This window comes from Epinephelus fuscoguttatus, linkage group LG19 (assembly GCF_011397635.1).
Source record: "Epinephelus fuscoguttatus linkage group LG19, E.fuscoguttatus.final_Chr_v1".
NCBI classification, from domain to species: Eukaryota; Metazoa; Chordata; class Actinopteri; order Perciformes; family Serranidae; genus Epinephelus; species Epinephelus fuscoguttatus.
Window position 1 is genome coordinate 2,932,638 of NC_064770.1, and position 27,279 is coordinate 2,959,916.

The 27,279-nt window shown below is 41.8% G+C and overlaps 1 protein-coding gene across 8 annotated transcripts in view; it reads left to right on the forward strand.

Annotated features, from left to right (window-relative positions):
* Positions 1-27,279, forward strand: part of wipi1 (WD repeat domain, phosphoinositide interacting 1) — a 50,457-nt gene that overhangs the window by 7,989 nt on the left and 15,189 nt on the right. For 4 of the 8 annotated variants that reach the window (XM_049560252.1, XM_049560257.1, XM_049560256.1 and 1 more), the window contains exons 2-9: positions 5,895-5,977; positions 9,747-9,916; positions 15,343-15,439; positions 16,853-16,950; positions 17,660-17,752; positions 20,916-20,986; positions 21,328-21,435; positions 21,682-21,846. In XM_049560252.1, coding sequence (XP_049416209.1) covers positions 5,895-5,977; positions 9,747-9,916; positions 15,343-15,439; positions 16,853-16,950; positions 17,660-17,752; positions 20,916-20,986; positions 21,328-21,435; positions 21,682-21,846 — 885 coding nt within the window. The other 4 variants (XM_049560258.1, XM_049560259.1, XM_049560253.1 and 1 more) reach the window with 4 other exon arrangements.

A 27,279-nucleotide genomic window follows, 5' to 3' on the forward strand; every position in this document is an offset into this window, starting at 1 on the left:
ATGTGTGGTCCTGAGGGCTATGGCAACAGGTGAGCATTTACAAATGTCTCACCTTGACAAAATGTTTTTCATTTTTGCCCTGGTGTTGCGCACCAATTGGAAATCCATTTCAGGGCATGTTTTTAAATCACATATCAATTTTTGGACCCAGCTACCGAGGGGAAGTGAAGCACTGTAAAACCAGTTGGAACTGATTTTTTTGATTAATGAGGAACTTATATTTTCTCAAATATAAATATAATAGGGAAAAGAAAGGGCCAGTGGGTGCTATTTAAATCAACTAAACAAACAGAATCAAAAGAAGACTCTAAAATTGGTCCCCTGACCTGCAACTCCTGAATTGGAGGTTTGGACTGGGTGCTACTCCAGTCAGGATCTCTGGATATCTAAGCAGGCAGTGAGATGAGCAGTTCCAGGATAGAGCCAAACTTGAACAGGGAACCACACATCCTACTTGACTTGCAAAGGAAGCACTACATGGGTTATACACATACACAGAAGGTGCTGGAGGCAGCTCTAACCACAATAGAGCAATGATCCACTTGTGCTGTGTCTTGGATCTGTATCTCAGTTTTGTTATAGTGATGCATTGTTGTTTTTCTATGACTAGAAAGACAGTTTACTGGTGTAGACATGGTCAGCAATAAAATGTATTTTAGCCACCTAAAAAAAAAAAATCAATATTAGTTTAAATGTATGCTATATTGAGTGTATTTTCACTGCTTTACCTTTCCATTAGACAGCAATTTCCGTCAGGGAAATGAAGCCATTGCATCGCTCTAAAAGCCAGATTCCACTGAGAAAAACAGTGATTTAACATAACTGAACACAGGAGCTGCTGGTCTACTGCTGACTCTTAGTTAGTTTGTTTTGTATTGTGTGAATTGGGCACTTTCAGCAGTTAGATTAGATTCACCAAAGTCACACAATAACACAAACTAACTAACTGATGATGGCAGTGATAGATCAGCTGCTCCTGTTTTCAGCGAGCTAAAATTACTGTTTTTGTCAAAGGAGTCTGGTAGCTTTAAAGAGAGCACAGATGTGGAACTGAAGCTGTTAACAGATTCGCTGTTAAAATGGGCTGTCCCACGGAAGGGTATAGCGGTGAAATATAGCGCACACTTAAACTGATATTGACTTTTTTAGGTGGGGCTTTTTTAAGGTGGGTAAAATATGTTTTGCTGATGCCCCCCATCCACAGCAGTACAGTGCTAAGCTTCCATTTTGGCACTCTTGACACTTTTCCATACTGTAGGGGTGTGCTGACAGACATCTATCGTAGGTAATACATTGATTTGGAAAAGGTCCTCATACAACCCCACTTCATAAACATCTAAAGTATCACATCCAAAGTATCCCTTTAAACTATCCCTGCCTACTGAATGCATATTTCTTTAAAACTCTACAGCACCATTGTAATGCAGGATTTCTATGAAAAGTTTTAGGTCTAAAGCCCAAATCAAGATAACCCTGATGACATCATCATATTTTGTCTGACTTGACTCTTCCAGATTAGATTAGATAGATTAGATTAGATAGAACTTTATTAATCCCTTGGGAAGACTCCCTCAGGGAAATTAAGATTCCAGCAGTATTGGATAGCAGCACACAGGGTAAAGAGCACACAGGGTATCAAAACGTAAAAAGTAAAAAAAAACAAAATTTGCAAAATATAAATATAAGATATATGATACAGATATGATACAGTACAGGCCAAAAGTTTGGACACACCTTCTCATTCAATGCGTTTTCTTTATTTTCATGACTATTTATATTGTAGATTCTCACTGAAGGCATCAAAACTATGAATGAACACATGTGGAGTTATGTACTTAACAAAAAAAGGTGAAATAACTGAAAACATGTTTTATATTCTAGTTTCTTCAAAATAGCCACCCTTTGCTCTGATTACTGCTTTGCACACTCTTGGCATTCTCTCCATGAGCTTCAAGAGGTAGTCACCTGAAATGGTTTTCCAACAGTCTTGAAGGAGTTCCCAGAGGTGTTTAGCACTTGTTGGCCCCTTTGCCTTCACTCTGCGGTCCAGCTCACCCCAAACCATCTCGATTGGGTTCAGGTCCGGTGACTGTGGAGGCCAGGTCATCTGCCGCAGCACTCCATCACTCTCCTTCTTGGTCAAATAGCCCTTACACAGCCTGGAGGTGTGTTTGGGGTCATTGTCCTGTTGAAAAATAAATGATGGTCCAACTAAACGCAAACCGGATGGGATGGCATGTCGCTGCAGGATGCTGTGGTAGCCATGCTGGTTCAGTGTGCCTTCAATTTTGAATAAATCCCCAACAGTGTCACCAGCAAAACACCCCCACACCATCACACCTCCTCCTCCATGCTTCACAGTGGGAACCAGGCATGTGGAATCCATCCGTTCACCTTTTCTCTCACAAAGACACGGCAGTTGGAACCAAAGATCTCAAATTTGGACTCATCAGACCAAAGCACAGATTTCCACTGGTCTAATGTCCATTCCTTGTGTTTCTTGGCCCAAACAAATCTCTTCTGCTTGTTGCCTCTCCTTAGCAGTGGTTTCCTAGCAGCTATTTGACCATGAAGGCCTGATTCGCGCAGTCTCCTCTTAACAGTTGTTCTAGAGATGGGTCTGCTCTGGTCTCTGATCTGAGCTGCTGTTAACTTGCGATTTCTGAGGCTGGTGACTCGGATGAACTTATCCTCAGAAGCAGAGGTGACTCTTGGTCTTCCTTTCCTGGGTCGGTCCTCATGTGTGCCAGTTTCCTTGTAGCGCTTGATGGTTTTTGCGACTCCACTTGGGGACACATTTAAAGTTTTTGCAATTTTCCGGACTGACTGACCTTCATTTCTTAAAGTAATGATGGCCACTCGTTTTTCTTTAGTTAGCTGATTGGTTCTTGCCATAATATGAATTTTAACAGTTGTCCAATAGGGCTGTCGGCTGTGTATTAACCTGACTTCTGCACAACACAACTGATGGTCCCAACCCCATTGATAAAGCAAGAAATTCCACTAATTAACCCTGATAAGGCACACCTGTGAAGTGGAAACCATTTCAGGTGACTACCTCTTGAAGCTCATGGAGAGAATGCCAAGAGTGTGCAAAGCAGTAATCAGAGCAAAGGGTGGCTATTTTGAAGAAACTAGAATATAAAACATGTTTTCAGTTATTTCACCTTTTTTTGTTAAGTACATAACTCCACATGTGTTCATTCATAGTTTTGATGCCTTCAGTGAGAATCTACAATGTAAATAGTCATGAAAATAAAGAAAACGCATTGAATGAGAAGGTGTGTCCAAACTTTTGGCCTGTACTGTATATACAGAGAAAATAAGTAATGCCTTATTATATTCCTTATTGTAGTGGCTACAGGCTGCTGGTTACTGCTTCTTCCCATCCTCTGTCTTCCTGTTACTCCTCCTCCCCCCGAGTAAGGAGTTGTACAGTCTGATGGCCTGAGGGACAAAGGAGTTTTTCAGTCTGATAGTCCTGCACTTGGGAAGGAGCAGTCTTTGGCTGAACCACAGAGGAAAAGAAAGAGCACTCAGAAAAGTACTCAGAGAGTGCAGACCTCCGCCAAGTAGGTGATATTCCCTTCCCCTCTGCATCAGATTTTGCAGCCTGCATCACAATTAGGTTAGGTTATTTGCATTATATATATATATATATATATATATATATATATATATACACACACACATATATATATTAGGTTATATATGCCTTCACCATGGAGACACTGTGGTGTATTTATTTTGTTTTTATTTTGTACCAACACAGAATATAATATGTTTTTTGTATTTTTAACTTTCTTTCTTTCCAACACAGAACATTAATTTCAACTTTAGAATTACAACAATATTTAGCAAGTAGAACAAGATGTGCTTTCTGGCCACCAGATGGCACTATTTAGAAATTGGAATTGCTGCTGAGGCTGTTAGACGATAGACTTTATTTTTCATTATTTTATCCACTTTGCTTCAACCGATCACCACCAAAATTTTATCATCTGTTCCTTGCCCCATTATCCACGTTTCCTGAAAATTTCATCAAAATCCGTTCATAACTTTTTGAGTTATTTTGCAGACAAACAAACAGACAAACAGACCAACGCCGGCGAAAACATAACCTCCTTGGCAGAGATAATTATACAACTGTTTTCACAAGCTGAGTGATACTCTTTGAGATGACTAAACGGAACTTGAAATGTTAATAATGCGAAATGCACCTTTAACCTAAGCTTGACCTACTGACTGTACACCTTGCTTTTAACTGCTTCCAGTGGTCTTCCTCAGCAAATACCATGAGTCATCTGTGATCAAAATTACTACATCTCTATGACCACTGACCAGAATTCATTCACTTAGGAAGGCTATTAGATGCTCTGGAGAAACGTAGGTAGTAGACTGAAGCACTTTGATGAGCTGTGAGGGTTGTTTGATTACAACTTCAGCTGATCCCTTTGTTCCCACAAAAGCTTACTTTTTGTACATGACAATTCTTACCACTAGAGGGCTCTATATAGCAAGTATCAGGGAGAGTGTGACGATCAGGAGTGAATCCAAACCCCCTCATATCAAATTTCCCCTGAATATTCAGGTGGAGTGCAACAGAATTTGATAGATTTATTCTTTCCCTGCTGAGAATGGCTGTAAATTAAATAGTGAGAGAAATTAATTAAAGGGATAGTGCACCCAAAAATGAAAATTCACCCATTATCTACTCACCCTCATGCCGATGGAGGCCCTGGTGAAGTTTTAGAGTCCTCACATCCCTTGCGGAGATCAGCGGGGGGAGCGGCTAGCAAACCTAATGGCAGACGGCGCCCCAGACTAACGTCCAAGAACACAAAATTGAATCCACAAAGTATCTCCATACTGATCATCCGTAGTGATCCAAGTGTGCTGCAGCCGCGACATAAAAAGTTGTTTCAAAAAACATCATATGAACTCTGTTTTTAGCCTCGCTGTAGCCTGTAGCTTTGACTGCTTCTCTGTGCTCTGCGGTCACGTGTGCACGCTCAGGGTGATTGGTGATGCACGGTCTCTGAAGAGCAGCAGTCTCGTCATTACTGATGTTCTGATTCTCAAGTGCAGGCATAACCAATTCCCAGTCTGAGCAGCAAAGACTTTCCTCATCCGTTGGCACTGCTTTGCATTTGAAACAACTACACCACCAGGTTTCCAGTGCTCGACTCCGGGATTCTGCGGCTGGCTGAGGGGTAGGCTCATGAGCTGCGGCAGCTGCTTCATCCAGTAGCCTGAGTTCCGTGCGTATACTCAGGCTCAAACAAATATGGCTCAACAAAGAAATGCTGTTCCTCCTCAATTTCAAAGTCTTCAGACATGTTGGGCTGTCCTTTGCCAAAAGACCGTAGTGAAAATTATCTTTTAGCTACTGTGGTTACCGTTGTCTCCCCTTGTGGTGCACGTGTCACGTGATGCAAACACGGGTGAGCAAAGCTCATGCTTTCGCTGGTCTCATGCAGGCGTGCACACATTAACGTGGAGCATAGAGAAACAGTCAGAGCTACAGGCTACAGTGAGGCTAAAAACAGAGTTCATATGATGTTTTCGAAACAACTTTTTATGTCGCGGCTGCAGCACACTTGGATCACTGTGGATGAGCAGTATGGAGGTACTCTGTGGATTCAATTTTGTGTTCTTGGACGTTAGTCTGGGGCGCCGTCTGCCATTAGGTGTGCTAGCCGCTCTGCCCGCCGATCTCCGCAAGAGATGTGAGGACTCTAAAACTTCACCAGGGCCTCCGTCGGCATATGGGTGAGTAGAAAATGGGTGAATTTTCATTTTTGGGTACACTATCCCTTTAAAGCTTTATAAATGTGTTGCAGTTGTACTGATGGTGGATATACAGCATGTACATGTTTGTGTTTGTGTTGCAGGTCACTGGCTGTGGGAACAAAGACTGGCTACAAGCTGTTTTCTCTGACCATGGTGGAAAATTTGGACTGTATCAATGAGAGTGGTTAGTATGGAGCTCTAACTCTAGACTTTGCATCAGCGTGGACTAAACATCCTTCCAATGGCATCAGTTTAGCCATTAAATGAGGACAGCATGAACACCAGAATCATCCATATATCCCTGATGGATCATTGAGTTTTATATGACAAAAAGGACAAACATTTTTTTCCACTTTTATACACTTGTGCACTACTTCTACACAAGCTGTTGTGTCTGTTGTGTTAGCTCATCTGTCCTAGACTCACCTCCTTAGGTTTCACTGAAAGGAGCACAGTTATTGAAAGACTGAAAATACTGGTTACATGTACCCACAGTGCATACTCTGTTTTTTTTTTGTTTTTTTTTTATCTCTAGTTAAACTCCTATTAAGGTTAATCTGTTTCCATCAAACAAACTTTTTTCTGAATCCCTCTCTTGCCATGAGTTAACCTAACAACTATTAATTCACCTCTACTGCTGCCTTGTAAAACAAAGAATATACGTGAAAATGCTAAATATAACTCTTGGTCGCATTTTTACATCAAAATATACCCACGGCATGATGTGCACCTGGGTGAGAACACAAACACAAATTCAGAGTCACACACACAGTGACAGGGCTAATCCTTAGCCTCTCATGGCTAACATTACATGGTGGTTATTAACAGGTTTAATAACTTAGTCATTTATGTGTCGGAGTGAGATTAACAACTCAGTGTCAGATGTTAACCACTGCTACAGGGCTTCTGCCCAAGTGGCAAAATATGACAACTTGGAGTGAGATCACGTTGTGCTGTGTTAGCTCATAATAATTGGCTTAGAATCCGTGTCAGCATTGGAACTGTTTTTGCAATTTTCACTTGCAAAATTGCCCCCACAATTTCATCGCAAAAAACACCTATAATCATTGCAACATGCATCACAGTTTTTTAGAAAAGGTGCAGTGAAGTCACACATTTCAGGCCACAACAATCCCAAAAACAGGACTGATTGAGGGCTATGGATGTCTGGGTGCTAAGTAGCGGTGGGGGAAAAAAATCGAGACAGCATAGTATTGCTATATTTTGTGTGGCAACATTGTATCGATACAGGAACACCATTTCTTGATTTTTTACTAATATAAATTATAAATATTGCAACTACAAATGAAACTTTTGGTAGCCCAATAGAATAATGACATAAATTGTATTTTCAGTCCACTAGACACATGTTGCTTTCATAAAAATGATTAAAGTGAGATGAACAAAATGTGATCTTACTACATAAAAACAGATGTTGACAAAGTTTTTCCTTAATTTGCAGTTGAAAAATGTTTATAAGTCAGTATATCTATCACAATACTCAACATATCACAATACATTTAATATTGCAATAATATTGTATTGTGACCAAAGTATCATGCTAGTATCAGATTGGTGGGCCTCTGGTGATTCCCACCCCCACTGCTAATCATTTTTGCCATCTTTTAAGTTGTCAAAAGAAAAACAAAAACAAAACAACAAAGGATGGAATCTTAGAAATGTTCTACAGGAGCCAGCTACAGTATTAGCAAATTTTGTAAATTTGGTAACACATATGTATGTCACAATGTGAAAGTGCAAAGGAGTAGGTGTTGTGTATTTGAGCTGTTTCTCATTAAAAAAATAGAGAAATGTAGCAGCCAAACAACCAACAGTACTATCCACAGAGCTATGTCAGAAGTATGGTTAACCATGAATTTATGAAAATAATAAAGATCCTATATTAGGTGGGAGGCAGCAGTGGTATGCAGTGATGCTCCAGAGTTATAGAAGAGTGACTGGAGTGCTTTTGATATTCTGTCAGTTTGTAACACATCTGGAGAATGAATGTTCTGATTGTCTAGTGAGCTGAAATACTGATTGGCACTTTTTTTTCTTTTTTTTCTTTACTTTTACAAATATGCTTAACATTTCCATTTGGTTGGAAAGCTACAGTCACTCTCAGACTCTCAGACAAGGCTGTGCTTGCTGTAATCACACAGTGCTCAGTGCTTTTGGCAGCAGCCTTTATAGCACAACAATTTAAAGTCTAGCTGATATTGGATTATGTAGATATATCTATATTTGGCAATTTAAACATCAGATCCAAATCTGATCAATATGTTTTTGGCATTTCTGCACTGCAACTTTTGTTACTTATTGGCCGACATATCCACCGATACTGATATTTGTGATAAACTAAATTGGTTGATCAATCAATCAATCAGTCATTTATATGTCACATGGATTTATAAACATACAACTCCAGTGAAATGTGATCCCATCATCTCCTTTAACTTGTGCACTGTATTTTGTCATTTGTTTGCATCTTCTTACATTGTTAACTGCTGCTTTATAATTGTCCATGTTGCTGGATGGTTCTGGTAATCCATCGTTTCTGCTTGTGACATAATTTAACTGCCCACACACCCTGACTTCAGCAAGACGGTTGTATGGTCGCTCCTGCTGAACACGGGCAGTGCCGCACTGCACATGCCTCTGAGTGGTGTATAGCAGTGATCGGCAGCAGGAACAGGACAGCACTTCACATTCCTACTGTCACACCAGTCCTTATTCACTGTAAAGCGCTCTCCCACAGTCCTCTGCTCTACCAGATCAGCATATAGAAGAGAGCGTCCTTTTTGAGAGGCGCTGTCCAGGATTTAGCCAAGTTTAAGCAAATCAAAAGATATAAAAGGTTCTGATATCCTGTTGGAAACTGATGCAACATGGAGGTCGTCCAGTTTATTATCCAGTGTCTGTGCAATGGCCAGCAGGATGCTAGTTCAGCTGGTTCCCATCTTCTCCATCTTTTCCTGGATGTTTACTGATGTTTACATTTCAAAAACCCTCAACATGGCTTGTTAGCAGAGATTGGCAGGAGGAGAGTTTATAGACTGATGAATGGATTTCCTCATCCCTATGAGTGACTTGCAGGCACACACCAACACTGTCCCACACCAACCACAAAAGGCGCTACCAAGACTTGCAAAATAGACATTAGAGCATAATTTTAGCCCAAAATTGACAGTTCACAGAGAGGTGACTGGAAACATCTGCAACTGCAGTAAGTCATATTCAACGAAAACATTTGCTATACAATATATTGATCAGGCTGTAGATATAATGCACCTAAATTAATATGACAGATTTCATAATAAATTTATTTGCCAGCAGGTGACAGGTAGCCTGAACTTGTTAAAATTCCGATAACCTCAAAGCTGTTTCTGATCCATCTCACCTTTCCAAGTTGTCCATGATACAGTTTAAGCCTGTAATGAAGCATTGATGGATACTGAATGGACCTAACAGCCACAGGCCTTTGGGCTCCTGAGCCAGAGTTTCTGTTTGAGGTGACTGTTGCTAATATTTCTTGTCAGGCTTGTCACCATGCCTTTCAGAACAGATGTGAACACACTGCCTCTAGACATGTTTAGAGATACTCAGAACAAACTAGCTGGTTTGAAGCAATCTGAATCAATAGCAGTCCTCTGCAGCTTTACCTGTCTCACAGGTGTTTGAAGGGTCGACCCGAAGAGCTTCGACCCTCAGGCCCCCAGGATCCTGAATAACAAATATATAGTGAATAGAGAATACAGCGTCACACAGGATGGGAAATTATTTCTTCTGACCTGAAATTAAAGAGAACATCTGGGTTGAAGTGGGTTAGAATGGCTGTATTTCTTTTGAGGGAAAATTTGTAGGTGGCCTTCTGGGTCTAAGAGATAGTTTTGATTTGTCGACATTAAAGCTGTATTGTCATCACTGCCTGTCTGCCCCCTGTTCTTCCCCAGCAGAGACTCCAGATGTCTACATCGTGGAGCGTCTATTCTCCAGCAGTCTGATAGTCATGGTGAGCACCACCATGCCACAGCGCATGAACATCTACCACTTCAAGAAGGGGACAGAGATCTGCAACTATAACTATCCCAACAACATCCTGGCTATCAAGCTTAACAGACAGGTGAGCTACCCCATTTCATACCTACAACCCTCAAATATTAGTGTGTTTCCATGTAATTCATCATATGTAGGAACTGATTCACACAGGAAGCCTCTTGGTCAAAAACATCCATGTTGCTGAAGCATCTTTTTTGCCCTTGTGTCTTTAAAACCTGCTCACCATCATTTGCATTCTGAATGAGATGTGAGCTGCAGCACATGTAGAAGTGCAAATCTACAAGTTTAAAAACACACCCCATCCCATGAACTCCTCTGGATGCACAGCACTATGCAGATTACAGTTATGGCACTGGCAGTTAGGCTTAGGTGGTATCTATTTTGGGCTGCTGTGGCTCAGAGGGTAGAGCGGGTCGTCCACTAGTTGGAAGATGGGCAGTTTGATCCCCGGCTTCTCCAGTCCGCATGTCAAAGTATCCTTGAGCAAGATACTGAACCCCAAATTGCTTCTGAGGGCTGTTCCCTCGGTGTGTAAGTTAAAAACTGATCAGCAGATGGCACCCTGTATGATAGCCACAGCCACCAGTGTATGAATGTGTGTGTGAACGGGTGAATGTGACTTGTGGTCGGAAGACTAGAAAGATCAGAAGACGAGAAAGGCGCTACACAAGTGCATTCCACTTACTATATTTTTTTGTACCCTCATATCTGGAATTTCCCCCTGGTATTCAGTATATGACGATATTTATATATAGCGCTATCTGCACACATCTTTATTACAACCTCTCTAGTATGAGGTTAATAGACAGATGAGCATCTGTATGAGCATCTGTCAGGATTTCTAAACCACCTGGTATACCCCAATACTCTGATACTGTCCAAGCCTACTGGCAGTCCTCTGTCATAGCATTCATATCATGTCTCACCATGGGGAACACCTTCCGCATAAATTTGTCAGAAGATCAAATAATGTTATGTCAGCCTTAATTGGCTGGCACTTGTGAAGCCTATGTTAGGATGAGATGTGACCCTCATCCTATATATTTGGTTGACATAAGCACCTCTTGTCATTCAGAAACCTCTTCTCGCTTCTTGCAGAAGCCTGTTGAAAACTGTGCTATTGGGTGCTACGCTAAACTATCCACAAACAGTGGATAGCAGTGCGTAACTCTGATAATGCTTTGTTCCCAGCTGTATAGTTCACAAACTAGTTTACAAACAGTAGCAAAACTCTTCTACATCTAGTTTTGGTGTAATGTAGCAATACCTTTAACTTGGTATATTTTCCAAAGTAGTAACACTTTTGCGAATAGAGTTACTATTAGCAATATCAAAATGTGACAACACCTCATAGCAGGTGGTGTTAGCAGTACGTCCCAACAGGTAGCAATACATCACAGGGAGCAGTGCCTCCAAAAAAGTAGTACTTCTTTTTGCCCCCATGCTAGTGGGGAAAATAGCGATATTCTCCAACCTTATTCCACTCAGTTGCTGCACAAGCTGTTAAGCAAATTCACAAACCCACTAGCATCTACAACCCACTAACAAACCATGGCTACAGTTAACTACCCTAGTGAGGTTGGGAAAAGGCCAAAGCTTTCTTCCTGCAGCAAAAGAAATATCTATCTGGGACATTAGCCCTGTGTCTAACAGAATTAAAAGTGCACCAAAATGCGTGTATGATGTTTCAAATTGTAAACAAAATAAATAATAGATTGTCTGAGCTTTTTTGAATCTGCAGTCCTCAGCACATTTACAATACCAGAAAAAACATCTTATCTATGGTAAAAAACAGAAGACTTAAAAACACCAGTCTGACCATTGCTTGCAGGGGCCCGCAGATTTGGAATGAGCTCGATGAGGGCTTAAAAATGTCCATCTCCACCTTCAAAAAACTGTTAAAGGACAGTTCATATATTTGACAGCACTCGTAGGTCCTACATCTAACTGATCTGAGAAAGCTAGAATTGTGATGTATATGGTATGTATGATGTTGTGTATTGTTATGTTATGTATTGTTAGTATATTGTAAATTGTTATTTATGTACCCCAGTCTCCCTTTATGAGCTTTAGATAGCTCCTCTGGGAGACCTGATTCACACACTGTAACCTCCTGCCATGTTCTAAGGAAACGTGTGTGTGTGTGTGTGTGTGTGTGTGTGTGTGTGTGTGTGTGTGTGTGTGTGAATAAAGAAAGATAAAGATAAAGAGCATGCGGCACGTCTGGGCTTACCCCTTATATGCTGCTTTAACCTCCACCTATGAGTGTATTCACTGCGTTGCTTTTCCCACACACTACTTCACTGCTGGAAGACCTGCCAAGCTAGCCAGCAGTGAAGAGAGGGGGCCCATCTATGTGTGATGAAACTGTGCTGCAGGGAGAAGCAGATATGTCAGAAGGCTTGGCCTCTACACCTGGACCAAGCTGGGTGGAGGCAGACCCCCTGCTCCTGGCCCCTGTTTTCATGTCACAAGAGACAGATAAGGGTTACAAAGGCATCACTGCTGCTCATGCCATCCTAAAAGGAAATGATGATGATGATGATGATGATGATGATGATGATGATGATGGGGGAAAGTTGGCCGATTTGAAGTTTCCTATTTGATGACAGTGAGGAGAAATTTACCTTCCTAGGCAGCGCTCGCAGGGCTGCAAAGCCCCTCGCTGCTAAGAAAGGTAACCAACCTTCTCCATTTTCTCCTCTGGATCTTGACATGCAGGACGTGTATAAGTGTGCAGCTACTTAGCATTCCATGCCTGTTGTCTAAGTGGAGGGTGTAAAATCTTAGCCTGGCATTGCCAGGCCCAATTCGCAAAACGTGAATGGGTCTGGATACGGACTGTACATTTCCTCTATTCCCGAAGGGTGGTATCAACAGCTGTCACTCAAAGTCCCCTTCACGCAATTGGAAAGACGGAAAACCAATCAGAGTAAACGAAACGTGTGACTTAGGCAAGCACAACGCCACTGTAAACAGACCAGCAAGCAAGTGCAGCGTGCACTGGAGATGAGCTGTGATGATATTTGGGATAGATTGTTGCTGTCTTTGCGGATTTCCTCCTCACTGTGGACTCCGAGTTGCATGGCTGTGATTCCTAGTGATGGTGAAATCGAAGCTTCATGAAGCAGTGAAACACTTTGACACAACTGCTTCAAGAATGACACACTGCTTCAAAGCATTTCCTACAGTCAGAAGAGTGACATCTGCTGGCTGTGTGTCAGAACGGCATCTAAGTGGAAGACCTGGAAAAGCCTGTAACGAGGCCTCGCTCTCGGTAGTCACGTGATTGTGGGCGTGCCAAAGCAGGGATCGAAACACTGTCTCGGAACAATTGCGCTTCAAAAGATCGACACTGTGTCGAGCAAAGTGGCTCGAGCGTAACATCACTAGTGATTCCCAGCTTGGTCGCTTCCCTGACCTGCTCCTCCATGAGAGCAACTAGCGGAGAAACAACAATAGCCACTGGGTTTTCACTGAGTCCCATCTTTTTCCCGATCAACGGAGCCAGTTGGTAAATTAAACTTTTACCAAACCCCATAAGAAGGACGGCAAACACATCCTTTTTGTCAATAAAAGCTTTCAGTGCAGCTGTTTGTTCTGCTTTTAAAGAAAATGAACATTCCAGTTCGTTCAACACATTTACCATCGCAGTTTCAAAATCAGTAGCCATGTTGGTTGTTTACAAAATGCATTCACTCCACTCCTTGTCCCTCCTACTCTGATGACATGATTTCAAATAACCCGCACTAAAGTCATAAACGGTTGTGATTGGCCCGGTAAGCCAAAACCGATGCCAGAATTTGCGTTTATGACTCCATGGCCAGAGTGATCTGCGGAGCGAAATACAATATGAGCTTGCGAGATCAGGATGGTTTCACCAGGCTAGTAAAATCTTGGTTTCAGCAATAAACTACAGAAAGTGAAAAAGACGGTTAGGTAAGTGTTTGCTATTTTCGTGGTATTTCTCCCTCCATGACAAGTTTGCAGTGACGTGAAAAGATAAGCGATACAGTGAGAAACACCCTATCATGGTATGCTGGCTGATAGATTGTAAGGTGATGGAAGCCCTTGGTGTCCACCAGATGCATCCTATAGAGCCACCGGTAGTGACCCACCTTCAGACATACTGTCTCCGAAAATGGTTGCAAAATTGCACAAAATGATTGCAATCTGGAGCCGTGCACTATGGACATACTAGCCACACCGGCGACTTGGTTTAAGGGAGGGCAATGTCAGTGGGTCCACTATGTTAGTTCCATCTGATATAACTCAGTATGCATTGAGAGGATTGCCATAGAATGTTGTACATGTATGTTCTCCTCAGGATGAGGACATCACGGTCCGGGAGGCAGACACCGTCTCCACATTTAAGACTAGACTTAAGACTTTCCTCTTTGATAAAGCTTATAGTTAGGGCTGGCTCAGGCTTGCCCTGTACCAGCCCCTAGTTAGGCTGACTTAGGCCTAGTCTGCCGGAGGACCCCCCTATAATACACCGGGCCCCTTCTCTCCTTCTCTCTCTCTCTCTCTCTCTCTCTCTCTCTCTCTCTCTCTCTCTGTCTCTCTCACTCTCTCTCTCGTATTCTATTACTGCATCTTGCTAACTCAGCCATTCTGGATGTCACTAACTCGGCTTCTTCTCCGGAGCCTTTGTGCTCCACTGTCTCTCAGATTAACTCATATCACAGCGGTGCCTGGACAGCGTGATGTGTGTGGTTGTGCTGCTGCCGCGGTCCTGCCAGATGCCTCCTGCTGCTGCTGCCATTAGTCATTAGTCATACTTCTACTGTTATTATACACATATGATTATTGTCACACATGTATACTGCCAGGTATTAATACATACTTTCAACATATTGTACCGCAGTAACCAGAACCATAACTATAATATTATTACTTTCATTAATGTTGTTGTAAGCTACTGTCATTACCTGCATCTCTCTCTCTCTCTCTCTCTCTCTCTCTCTCTGTGTCATATGGATTACTGTTAATTTATTATGCTGATCTGTTCTGTACGACATTTATTGCACGTCTGTCCGTCCTGGAAGAGGGATCCCTCCTCAGTTGCTCTTCCTGAGGTTTCTACCGTTTTTTTCCCCGTCAAAGGGGTTTTTTTGGGGAGTTTTTCCTTATCCGCTGTGAGGGTCTTAAGGACAGAGGGATGTCGTATGCTGTAAAGCCCTGTGAGGCAAATTGTGATTTGTGATATTGGGCTTTATAAATAAAATTGATTGATTGATTGATTGATCACCATGTCAACATTTTAAATGTGTCCAATACCTTGGTTTATGACCAGATACCTGCAAAAGTAATGGCATTTCCATCATCCTCGGCTGTACCTTGTGTTTAGTGCAGTCAATATGCTAGCAAGCAAGCTAGCAAGATCATTGACTTTTTTTTAGTGGGATTTCACTGATGTGAGTAATATAAGCCAGTGCTGACTGCATTACATTAGAGTAGAATGACCTGAGGTCTGCTGTCTTGCAGAGGCTCGTGGTGTGCCTTGAAGAGTCCATTTATATCCACAACATCAAAGATATGAAGCTGCTCAAGACTCTGCTCAACACTCCTATCAATCCCTCTGGTAAGACATTAATACCAACAACTGCAAGTAAGTTGTTAATGCATACAAACCCACTTCCTGTGGCACTGTGATAGCTGGGTTTGTCAACTGAAACATCTTTTGAAAGGATAATTCCAGTTCAAGGCCGTAACTACCATTGAGGACACTGAGGTCATGACCTCAGTATTTTTTCCCGACCTAAATGAATGAATAAAATGAAAATAAAAATAAACCATTTCATTTGTGCGGTGAAAGTATGTGGGGGGACCGATGGAAGGTGATTGAGTGACTCTCTCTTCTCTATAATAACAATTATTTAAAAAAGAAAATTCTGGTACTCTTGTTTGATCGACGCAGCTTTCATACAGCTTTGCACACACATTATTCTTAGATGGATTACTCACGAATGCACAGAAATGTCACACATATCACATGAAAGTGCAGGACCAGAGCTTTCCGAGGATACCACACACATCATTATGCTGTCATCCCATCACGCTATAAATCCAGATTAATTGTCTACAAAATAAAAACCTGATGAATTTCTTTACAATCCATTATACAGATCTTGTTATCAGTCACTTCATATAGTGAGGAATATCATATCGTTCCACGTCTGAGGCTTGTGTGTGTTTCTCCCTGTCTATCCACATTTGTAGTCCGGCTTTCAAGATGCAAATATCTCCATATTGTCCAGTTGACGCTCCATCAAACTTTGTATGACAAGACCAGCCACTTCACCTTTGCGCACCCAGACTAACTGGGTGCCTAATTGGGCTGTAGCCTAATTATGCATGCATGACAGAGAGTCTCCCCTCTTCATATATGGCAGAATATGTCAACTTCCAACTTGCTATGGTGAGATACATGTAAAAATGTAAGAATTTAATAACGGATTTTTTTTCATTGATATAAAATTAATATAAAATAACTGACAACTGACAGATGAAGAGAAGTACTTCCTGCTAAAGAATAAGTGGTTCAAACATAATTATAAATACCCACAAACGAAGTTTGGCGAAAGGCAATTACGCTATAGTACGAAGTGGGAAGAGAAACATGATAAGATTGGATTAAACTAATATGATGTGTGTAGTTCTTTATAGATGTAGCCTCTTAATTTGGCTGTCAAAGTACACCAGATTGAAGGCTTGTGATATATAATTGACAAAAATTTCTGACCCCCCCCACGTGCACCACGACTAAATGACCTCGGTATTTCAAAAATCTCTGTAAAACACATCTGTGCTCATTCCTTGTTCATATTAAGTTTCTTCATCCTTGCTTGTTTGGAATGTTGGAGTGGTTTAATAGTCTTAGTGCTCTGCCCATAAAAAATGATTGTTGAGTTTCTTGACTGACAAGCTCCACATCTTTCATGAACCGCCATTTGCCATTCAATAGATGTTTCTTTTTCCTTTTTCTCCTCTGTAGGTCTCTGTGCTCTTTCTATCAACCATTCCAACTCCTACCTGGCCTATCCAGGCAGTGCCACTATTGGGGAGATCATAGTGTATGATGCCAACAGTTTGGTAAGAAATATGGCATCACAGAACACAGTCAGTTGATGTTATAACAGCTACACTGTTAGTTGTATTTTATTTAGTGTGTGTAGACTTGGCATATACAGTATAGTCCAAAACATAAAAACATGATAAGTCCTCACCATCAGCCAGAATTCTAATTTATATCAGCTGTTAAATGGACAATCAAGTGCAACCATGCACTTTTTTAATAATATTTTTGATGGCAAATCACACAATCAATGTGTTGGTGTTTAAAGTGTCTTTTGACAGTAGTGTATTGAAGCCATCCCAAAAAAATCTGTTTGGCTTCCCCCACAGTTTTGAACTTTTGGCAGTATAACAACATGTGACTCTATTGTAAGTTTAAACCATATGTAAATTAAGAGGATTATTACCAAAAGACCCAAATTCTACTATATAAAAAACAATGCAGGCCAAGCCTGTGATATTTTTTATTTGACCAATGGTTTCCATTACAATTATATCATATAATTTCTTTATCAATAACAGTTTCTTTCAGGAGACTGTAAACCATTTCACTGTTGGAAAATTCTGAATTTCTGGATTTTACTTTTTTTTTTAATTTGATGCCTCTCCATGATAAACAAACTGCAGCTAGATGTAAATTCATCTCATCTTAGTGGCATGAACATAATTTCAGTATGGAATAACACTCTTTTTCCTGTCCAGTGTATCACCCTCTTGGTCATTTCAGAACACAGTGACCATGATCCCGGCTCATGACAGTCCTGTGGCAGCTCTCACCTTCAACGCCTCGGCCACCAAACTTGCCAGCGCCTCAGAGAGGGTAAAAAACCTATTTCAACTCTCAGACCCCCTGTGATAGTTTTACTGTAATTTACCTCCAAAGATAAAACGATAGTGAGGGTGGCAGTCTGTCCATCCAGCACTTTTGTCCTGTTATGGATGTTCAGGGTCCCCAGAAAATGAATTCTTGTTATTCTGACCTTTCTTTTTATGCCACTGTCAGACCATAAATTTTCTTACACCAGCATTTTCATCCAGGGCAAGGCAGTTCAAAAGCTAGGGCTAAATTTCCATTACATTTGTTTTGGATGTTGGATCTTTTCCTTAAGTGCCACCACCAGGTTTTAACAATCATTTAACAAAAATTAATATATCCAGCAGATCACTGAAATATGTTAAGCACATTTATTTTCCCCAGAGGATGAACCTTTTTCATTTTGCACAAATTGGCTTTCTACTTACTATATCTTTAAGCCAAAATGTGGAGTTTGGGCAGGGCATTTTGCAATGACAGTTGAGCACATCCTGTTTCCTAATGGAATAGAGTTTTAAATTACCTCATAAACTTTTCATGTGCCACCTTCAGGCTTTATATCCTTAACCAAACTACTTTTGTGGCTCTATTAATAATAGCAAATTCACAAGTACATTGTTTCTTTCTTTCAAAACTTTTGGATACAACAGCACTGTAGCCTCAAGTGCTGTAAGAGGGCTTAAGATACATTGGTATTTTTAGATGGAAAATAGATGGACAACAACTACTTTGGACTGATGCAAAAAACAGAAAATTATACCATTTGACAAAATGTGCTTGTTACGATCCCATGAATCAGCTCGTGCCAGTGGGATCGAACATAATCACAGGAGCCAGGAGTTGCGATTGAAAAGCATGTTTTTTTTTTATTAATCAACAAAATGTGACCAACTCAAAAGACCAAGTCATACAAGAAAAAAAAAACCCTGACTAAATAAGCCCCCCCCCCCCTCCCAAACTAACTAACTACTGGTGGGCCAGCTGAAAAGAACAAAAGAAAGGGAGCCACCACTGCCCAGCCCACATGGGGCCGGCGGAACACGGTTCTCCCTTCTACCCTAACATAAACAACTACCCTAAACAATGAAAAGAAGCCACGAAAACTGAACCACTGGACCCACCAGAAAAGAGAAAATAAAGGAAACCAAAAAAGCTACATAAGGTCTCACCAAAAAACACTGCAGCAGCTCCTGCTGCTGCTGCTGCCAGGCCAGAGTGAGGAAAGAGAGTCAGCTGCATTCCCCTCCCCCTCTTTATAAGTACTCTTGATTAGTGTGCAGCCACACCTGGTGGAGAAGAGGCAGACACAGGATGAGGATCAAGGATCAAGGAGCAAAGGGGGGGGGCATGTAACAGTGCTATTTTACATTTTCCACACAGTTTAACCCAGGTGATAGTCTGAGCACATATATGATCTAAATTTGCTGTTAAACTGCTCAATTCTTCATTTATATGCACAGTCATTTTGGGTAGCTATATTTGCTCTTTTGAGCAATCCCAATTTTACCATGTTGTCCTGCTGCTTTCATATTCATTAGTTCTCTCAGAAAGATGCTTGAAACCCTGAAGGCCTGTTCTGGACCAGGTACCATCCCCTCTGAATAACCAACAGAAGGCAAAAAAAAGCGTCTTCTCTGACACGCTAGCAGTTAGCCTCTTTTTCCTGGAAAATGACTCCACCTAAAATCTGCCTTTTTTATGCTTCCTTCCCTGCAACAGCTGCGACTGGAGGCATTTTGTTTGCGGGTTGTCTGTCCATCCATATGTACATCCGTCCCATTCTTGTGAATGCGATATCTCAAGAACACCTTGAGGGAATTTCTCCAAATTTGGCAGAAACATCCACTTGGACTTAACAACGAACTGATTAGAGTTTGGTGGTCAAAGGTCAAAGTCACTGTGACCTCATTTATCACATTCTTGTATCTTAAGAATACCTTGAGGGAATGTTTTTCAACTTTGACAAAAAAATCTATTTGGACATAAGAGTAAATGGATTAGAATTTGGTTGTCAAAGGTCACTGTGACCCTGCATCCATCTCATTCTAATGAACTTGATATTTTAAGAAGGATTTGAGGGAATTCTCTTAAATTTGGCACAAATGTCTACTTGGACTCATGAATGAACCAGTTAGAATTTAGTAGTCAGAGGTCAAGGTCACTGAGACCTCACAAAACATGTTTTTGGCCATAACACAAGAATTCATAGGCATATTATGACAAAACTTCACACAAACATCTAATAGGGTAAAATAATAAAGTGATGACATTTTATATCCAAAAGGTCAATAGGCAACTTCACCTTGGCATCATAGTATATGGCAAACACACCGTTTTGGCCATTTTTCAATGTCGTATCTCAGGAACAGAAGGGGAGACATTTGGTCAGATACTGAATTGGTGACACTAATCTTGGGTGTCCACCTTGAAACTGTGTTGCTTGTATACATCTTTTGTGCTGCTGGGGGGAGATGTGTGTGAAACATCCACATTTTTGAATATGTAGCTTTGCAACAACATCCATATTTGAAGCACTGTCAACTGTTGTGGCTACATATTAATTTTAGGTGGGCATGGATGTAAACTGAAACCTAACTGGTTGCGGAGGCAATACAACAACAATTCTAGTTTTTGTTTGTTTGTTTGTTTGTTTTTAATCAGCAGTTAGGTTTATATCCATACCCCTGGCTGGTGGGCACTGCGGTATCTATATCTGAAGTATTTCTTCAAATGGGAAACTTCCAAATTCATGCTGTAGAAGAAAATCCACAGTGTTCATGATGACCACAGTTGCAGTCTTGTCTAAAAGAAATAACTTTTACCAACTATGAGCACAGTATTTGGCAAATAGCCATGCAGAATGCAGCAGGGCAACAGGCAATCAACCCCATCTGGCATCAAATTTGTATAATGTGCTTCAGTGTCAAAGGCTTTGGGTATGATATTGTTGCTTGCTCATACTCTGGGCACTGAACACTGAGTGCAGGGCTAAGCTCGTTTCAAACACCACTTTTCTAAAACTAAAAACTGGGAAACTTTCATGTTGCATTAATCCAGAATTATGTTAATTTCTAAGGCTTTGCCCCACTTGCCTCAAATGACCCATTACCTGACTGACACATGTGAACCAAAATAACAGTGACACCTCACTGGCTGTCTGTCCTTACAGGGCACTGTCATCCGAGTGTTCTCCGTTCCTGAGGGTCTGCGTCTCTTTGAGTTCCGCCGGGGCATGAAAAGGTCAGAGTTCAAACACAGCATTTGTGATCTGCACTCTTTTTAAAGAAATACACAGTTCTACGTATGAGCACAGCCAAAGATCATGATTTCAAATAGATATGGAGTCATTATTGGAGTGCTGCCTTGCTGGTACATTGGCATACATGCACTTATGCCTTCATTACATGCTGATGACAGATTTATAGTTATTGAATGGCACATAATCTCTGGTGGCTGGGATCCTCAAGAGCTGAGGAGACTGATGAGGTCAGATGCTTCAGTTAATAGTTTACTAATGGTCTTTAATAATTATCCACATTGAATTATTGATTATTCCTCAAGTTTTTGTACTCTGTCTGCAGGTACGTCAGTATAAGCTCTTTATCCTTCAGCCCTGATGGCCAGTTCCTCTGTGCATCCAGCAACACAGAGACGGTGCATATCTTTAAACTAGAGCAACTTGGACCAAGGTACACACACACACACACATACACACACACACATACTCTAAACACAGTTTAACCATGTGGCGAGAATTTGTAGACCTGTGTCCTATTGGGTGCTGTATTTAAGGAAAGCTACAGTTTATTCCACCTTATATTTTCTGTAGCCCCGACCAATAATTCTATCACTTTGGAGAACACTGTACTCATGAAAGTATAAATCAAGTTGTTGGATGAACTTGTTCTAAAGGGCACTTGTTACCCTGTATTTAGTGGAGGGGACGAGCCTAACACCTGGACAGCCTATGTGGGAAAGATGTTCTCAGCAGCCAGCAGCTACCTCCCTGCTCAGGTATCCGGTATGATGAGACAGGACCGGGCCTTTGCCACTGTTCACCTCGTTACATCCGGACAAAGGAATATCTGCACCCTCGCTATGTGAGCTTCTCTGTGGTTTATAATAATAATGATAATGTTAATAATGATAACTCTTCAGGGGAGTGGGGCCTTGGCACCCATGGTGCTGAGGCATGAGGTGGGGATGGTAAGGAGACCAGCAGAGGAAGAGCGCAGGTGTACTCCTGGAGGAGGTCAGAGAGATAGGTGGGCTAGGTTGTGGAGGGCTTTGAAATTGATTTACATTACCAGGGCTGTAGTCAACCAAAGAAAATCTTGGTTGACTGAAGTGGTAGATAATCTACATAATCAACTAGGGATGCACTGAATATTCGGTAACCGAACATATTCGGCCGAATGTTGCAAAAAACACACATTCGGTATTTGGTGGAATAAGTGAAAAGCAAGGCCGAACAATAGCGGCGTGTTTTGATAACAGAATCAAACAGCGTGCGGTGACGGAGTAAAATGTCGGCAGTGTGGTGATATTTTACTCCGTCTGTCACTGCAGTCGCATTTGCGACTAAAAATAGTTTTGTTCAAGCAAATTAAATCATTCAGCACGCTGTGTGAGTACAGATTTCAACCAGCAGCAGAAACGAAAGGCGAATCCCGCCGGTTGTGGGTTGAAGGGGGGTCACAGACACAGACAGGAATGCATTCCTGTCAAATACAGCAGCCATAGGCTTACCGTCGACGGAGAAGTCCGGCTCCAATAATGTCCTCTTCTTGGCGTCATGACTGCCCAAAAGTAGGTAGGTAGGTAGTAGGTAAGAAATGGGTAAGACGTGTCAGATGAGAAACGAGCCGTTCACTTTTCTCTGTTTGTGGCAGTAACGGTCTACAAACCTCACCGCACTTTAGGGACTGTTCTTTACTTATGACGGGACTGTTCTTTACTTGTCAGAGGAGGATGGTGGCTGGTTGATTTTTATTTTATTTATTTATTTTATTTCAATCCCCCCTGTGTTAATCACTTATTGATGCTGTTTTTGAAGTATGACTAAGTCATTAAGTAATTTATTCTATTGAAATATCATTGATGTATTATAGAAAAGTGATTCATCTTTTTATAAATGACAAAAGGCACATCTGCCTCATTTTCACTGTGGTATCGTGATACTACTCAGAACCATGATACTTTCACTGGTATTGTACCATGGGGCCCAATTTTGGTGCCATGACAACACTAATCTGAAGTAGAGTTTAGATTCTCTGCCCGAGCCCGAGCCCGGCCCGACCTGGCCCGAGGGCCCAAGCCGGGTCGGGCCGGGACCCGCCCCCCCTCTGGTGGGCCCAGGCCGGGCCGGTCATGATGTTTATTTTTTTTTAAGCTATGATTTCATAATGAAATGTTATAGGCTATGTATTATAAAAAGTAAAATTAAACCACACTTTGTATGACACATAAAGTTACAACAAAGTTGCGCAGCCCTTCACCACCTGTCTCCCAGTCCCCACGCTCGACGGCCTTGCATCCCAAAATGGAGCTTCAGGATGCAAAGAAGAAGTTAATATCTGGGGAATTAACACTCTCCAACTGCGCTGGAAAGTCTGAGGTATGGAGCACCTTCAAGTTAGTCGTGAACACCAGTGACAACATGTGTGTCGGCTTTGCCAAGTGCATGGAGTGTGACGTACTGATAACTTGTAACAGCAAAAAGACGGGGACCTCAACACTGAATTGGCACATGAAGAAGGCCTGCCATGGCAAAAAAGATGTAAGTCAGCCATCAGTGTTCTCATTTGTGACAACTGAGAAAACCATCCCAATGAGAGTGAAGCAAGCCATTACTGAAAAATGTGTGGACTTTTGCTGCAGGGATATACGGCCATTTAATGTTGTCAGTGGAGAGGGCTTCCAAGCGTTAGCTCAAGAACTGATAAATGTTGGTGCCACACATGGTCGTGTATCAGCCCTGTCGGTCTTGCCTCATCACAGCACCATTTCCAAAACATGTTTAGCAAAGGCAGATGAAAAGAGAGAGGCTTTCACACAGCGGCTCAAGGATGTGCTGAAGACTGGAGATGTTGGAATGAGCATGGATATGTGGACTGAAGACTATCGGAAGCTCAGCTACATGGCAATAACGTGCCATTATGTGACCCCCGACTTCATCTTAGTTGGAAAAACGCTGACCATAGCCGCGCTTCCCGCAGAGAATGCCAAAACGGGGAAAAACATAAGATGGGAAATAGTTAACCTGCTGGTTAACAGATTTGGCCTAGACCCCCTCTCCCTGAGCCGAATTGTGTGGGTGACAGATAAAGGCAGCAACATTATCAAAGCCCTGGAGCCATACAAGAGGCTGTCTTGTATGGATCATCTCATCAACACTGTCCTGCATCACGGACTGGGCACCGATGCCCTATCTGAAAACGCACCAGATATTGGAGAGACCATATCTGCTGCCAAAACACTTGTGAGGTATGTAAAACAATCTGGCCTGGCTGCTCAGTTGTCAAAGATAGTGCTACAAATGTGGGACACCAGATTTAGCACTGTTTACCTCACCCTCAAGATAGTGCAGGACATCTACTGGAGACGCGTGGAGAGCTTGAGTGCATCGAAAATATTGCAGCAGACACGGTGAGCTTTTTGGTCAGTTTTTTGCAGCCATTCTACGATGCGCAGAGAGAGCTGGGAGGCGACAAATATGCCACATTGAACCTGGCTTGTCTCTGGCTTGAAAAACTGAAAAGACACTGCCAGCCCTCTCCCACAGATTCGCAGCAACAAGCCTTTGTGTGCCAGAGACATGCAGAGTTAGTTGCGCAAAAAATCAAACTTGACATGCTGCACAAAGTTGCTCTTTTTCTCTGGCCCAAATTCAACCAACTGAGGATGATGTCAGCTGAAGAGATCGCTGAAGTACACGCCCACGTCCGCACCATGCTCTTGCCAACGATGGGGGAGGAGGAAGATGCTGCAGCAGAAGAGACTGACAGGCCGGAGAGGGACACTGGCTTTACACCGCCAAAAGCCAAAGCCAAAGCCAAGAGAGACTTTTCAGAGTGGGAGAACCAACATGTTGATTGTGAATCACACGAGGATGAAGTGACCATGTATATCTCACAGAGGCATGTCATGGAGGATGACAGGGACTTACTGGGATGGTGGAAAATCAACAGCATGGTCCACCCAAAACTGGCAAGGTGTGCAAGATCCGTCCTCTGCGTCCCAGCAAGCACCAGCAGTAGTGAACGGGTGTTCCCTACTGCTGCTGTTACTTAAATATGCTGTTGTAAAATGGTTGCACGTATTTATATGGTGGACAGCTGCAGCACTCAGCAATCGCCACACTTTCTCCGCAGGTTCAGAGCTGACCCCGGGGGCCGAGCCAGCCAGTCCATCTCTTTTGGAGTGCTTAAATCTGCTTAATTTAGCCTGTTCTTTTTGGATTTAGTTTTATTCATTTTGAATACAATTTATTATGTTCTATTTATTCTATTTATTCTATTCATCATAGCCTAAATGCAAAATTCATGTGCATAATAGCCATATTTGTTTGAGCTTTTTTGTTTATTGCAACCTGAGCATTTGCACTGTCTAATTCATTTATTTTGAAGACAATCTATTTTTCTATTATAAATAAGTGAATATGTATGTGTGTGTGCGACGTGCGTGCAAGCACGGGCCAGGCAGCCAGTCAATTTCCTCTCTTTTGGAGTGTTTAAATCGGCTTAATTTAGCCTGTTCTTTTTGGATTTCGTTTTGTTCGTTTTGAATATATTTTATTATGTTCTATTTATTCTATTTATCACTGTTAATTTTTTCGTTTGACCTTGGGATCCTAAAATAAACACCTGTTTTAATACCTTCCGTGTTGCGCCATTCATTAAGATCCCATATTTCTGTCATCCAAATAACAAGAATTGTGGTTTAATACTCTTAATTATAACAGCCAACTTATTGAAAAATGTCGGGTTTAAATCGGGCTCAGGCGTGTAATTACAGTTAATTGGACGGGCCGGACTGGGCCCGGACATAACGTGCACAGGCTCGGGCCGGGTCGGGCTGGATTTTTTGGGCCCAATCTAAGCTCTAATCTGGAGGGGGTTCATCTGCAAAAGCTAATGAAAAACTAAACGGTATTCGGTACTCGGTATTCGGCCAAGCGTATAATTTTACTCGGCTTCGGCCACAAATTTTCATTTCGGTGCATCCCTATAATCAACTAATCGATTAGTCGTGGAAAAAAAAATCTGCACGTTAGTTTTACTTCTGTGGTGGTGTGTCCAGTGTTGCCAACTTAGCGACTTTGTCACTATATTTAGAGACTTTTCAGACCCCTCTAGCAACTCTTTTTCAAAAAGCGACTAGCGACAAATCTAGCAACTTTTTCTGATGTTATTGAAGATTTCTGGAGACTCTGTTGTGAGAGCACGTATCATTCTTATTCTTCTCAACGGGCAGCGGATGCTACCGTGGGCTCCTCTCTCGCCTCAAAGCACTCACAGATGGCCCAGTCCTCCCTCCCAGCAGCAGTCAGAGCAGGAGATGTTAACCCCTCCACGTCCAGACTGCAAGTGAATCGCGCATGCGTGGAACCGCCGCTGGCTGATCCCGACGTGATTTACAGTCAGGGCGGCATGTAAATGTAAAATTTTCTTTGTCTAATATAAATCACTGAAAGAAGGTTCATTTGTAGTTCTAAACATATTCAGGGTGTTTTTTTACTCAGTTTTTGTCTCACCCACGACATTATTCCTCTGTCCTACAGCAACCATTACAATTACATGCATATGGACGATTATGCAAATTAGGCGATGACGTCATTTAGCGACTTTTAGGACAGCTAATAGCTACTTTTCTTACTGAGGAGTTGGCAACAGTGGGTGTGTCTGTCACTCTCCAGTTACACCTCCAAAACACTAGGTGGAGGACTCTGTTAAGTGTTGTAAAGTTTGGTTGATTCAAAACACACATTAAATATGGCTTAATAGAGACAGTTTCAAACACAATGCAAATTGGCTTCACTATAATTTGCAGCATTGACAGACAAACACTTGTCTTTATCTGGACACATTTCCCCCACCAATACAACATGCTAACGTTATTAGCACAAGTCTATGGCATTTTACATTGTATAAATTAGCCTAGCAGCTAGCGATCTTTTTCCCTTGTCTCATATAAAGTCAGGGACAACAGCAACATTTAAGAAAGGTAAGGGGACTCAATTTGGCTCCATTACAACTCACAAGATTCGCCGACATAACAACTGTCACACTAAACACGTTTTCCAAACAAATACAACATGCTAATGTTATTAGCGCCAGCCTATGGCATTTTACATTGTATAAATTAGCCTAGCGACGAGCAGAGATTTCCTCTGCTCATATGAAGCCAGGATAAATCCCAAAGTATAAATCCCTGAAGGATAAATCACATACAAGACTTAAAATGCTATTTTAGTGGAGGCTTTACTGTCTTCACAATTTATTGTTTCTTATCTATAAGCTTTGTTTCCACTG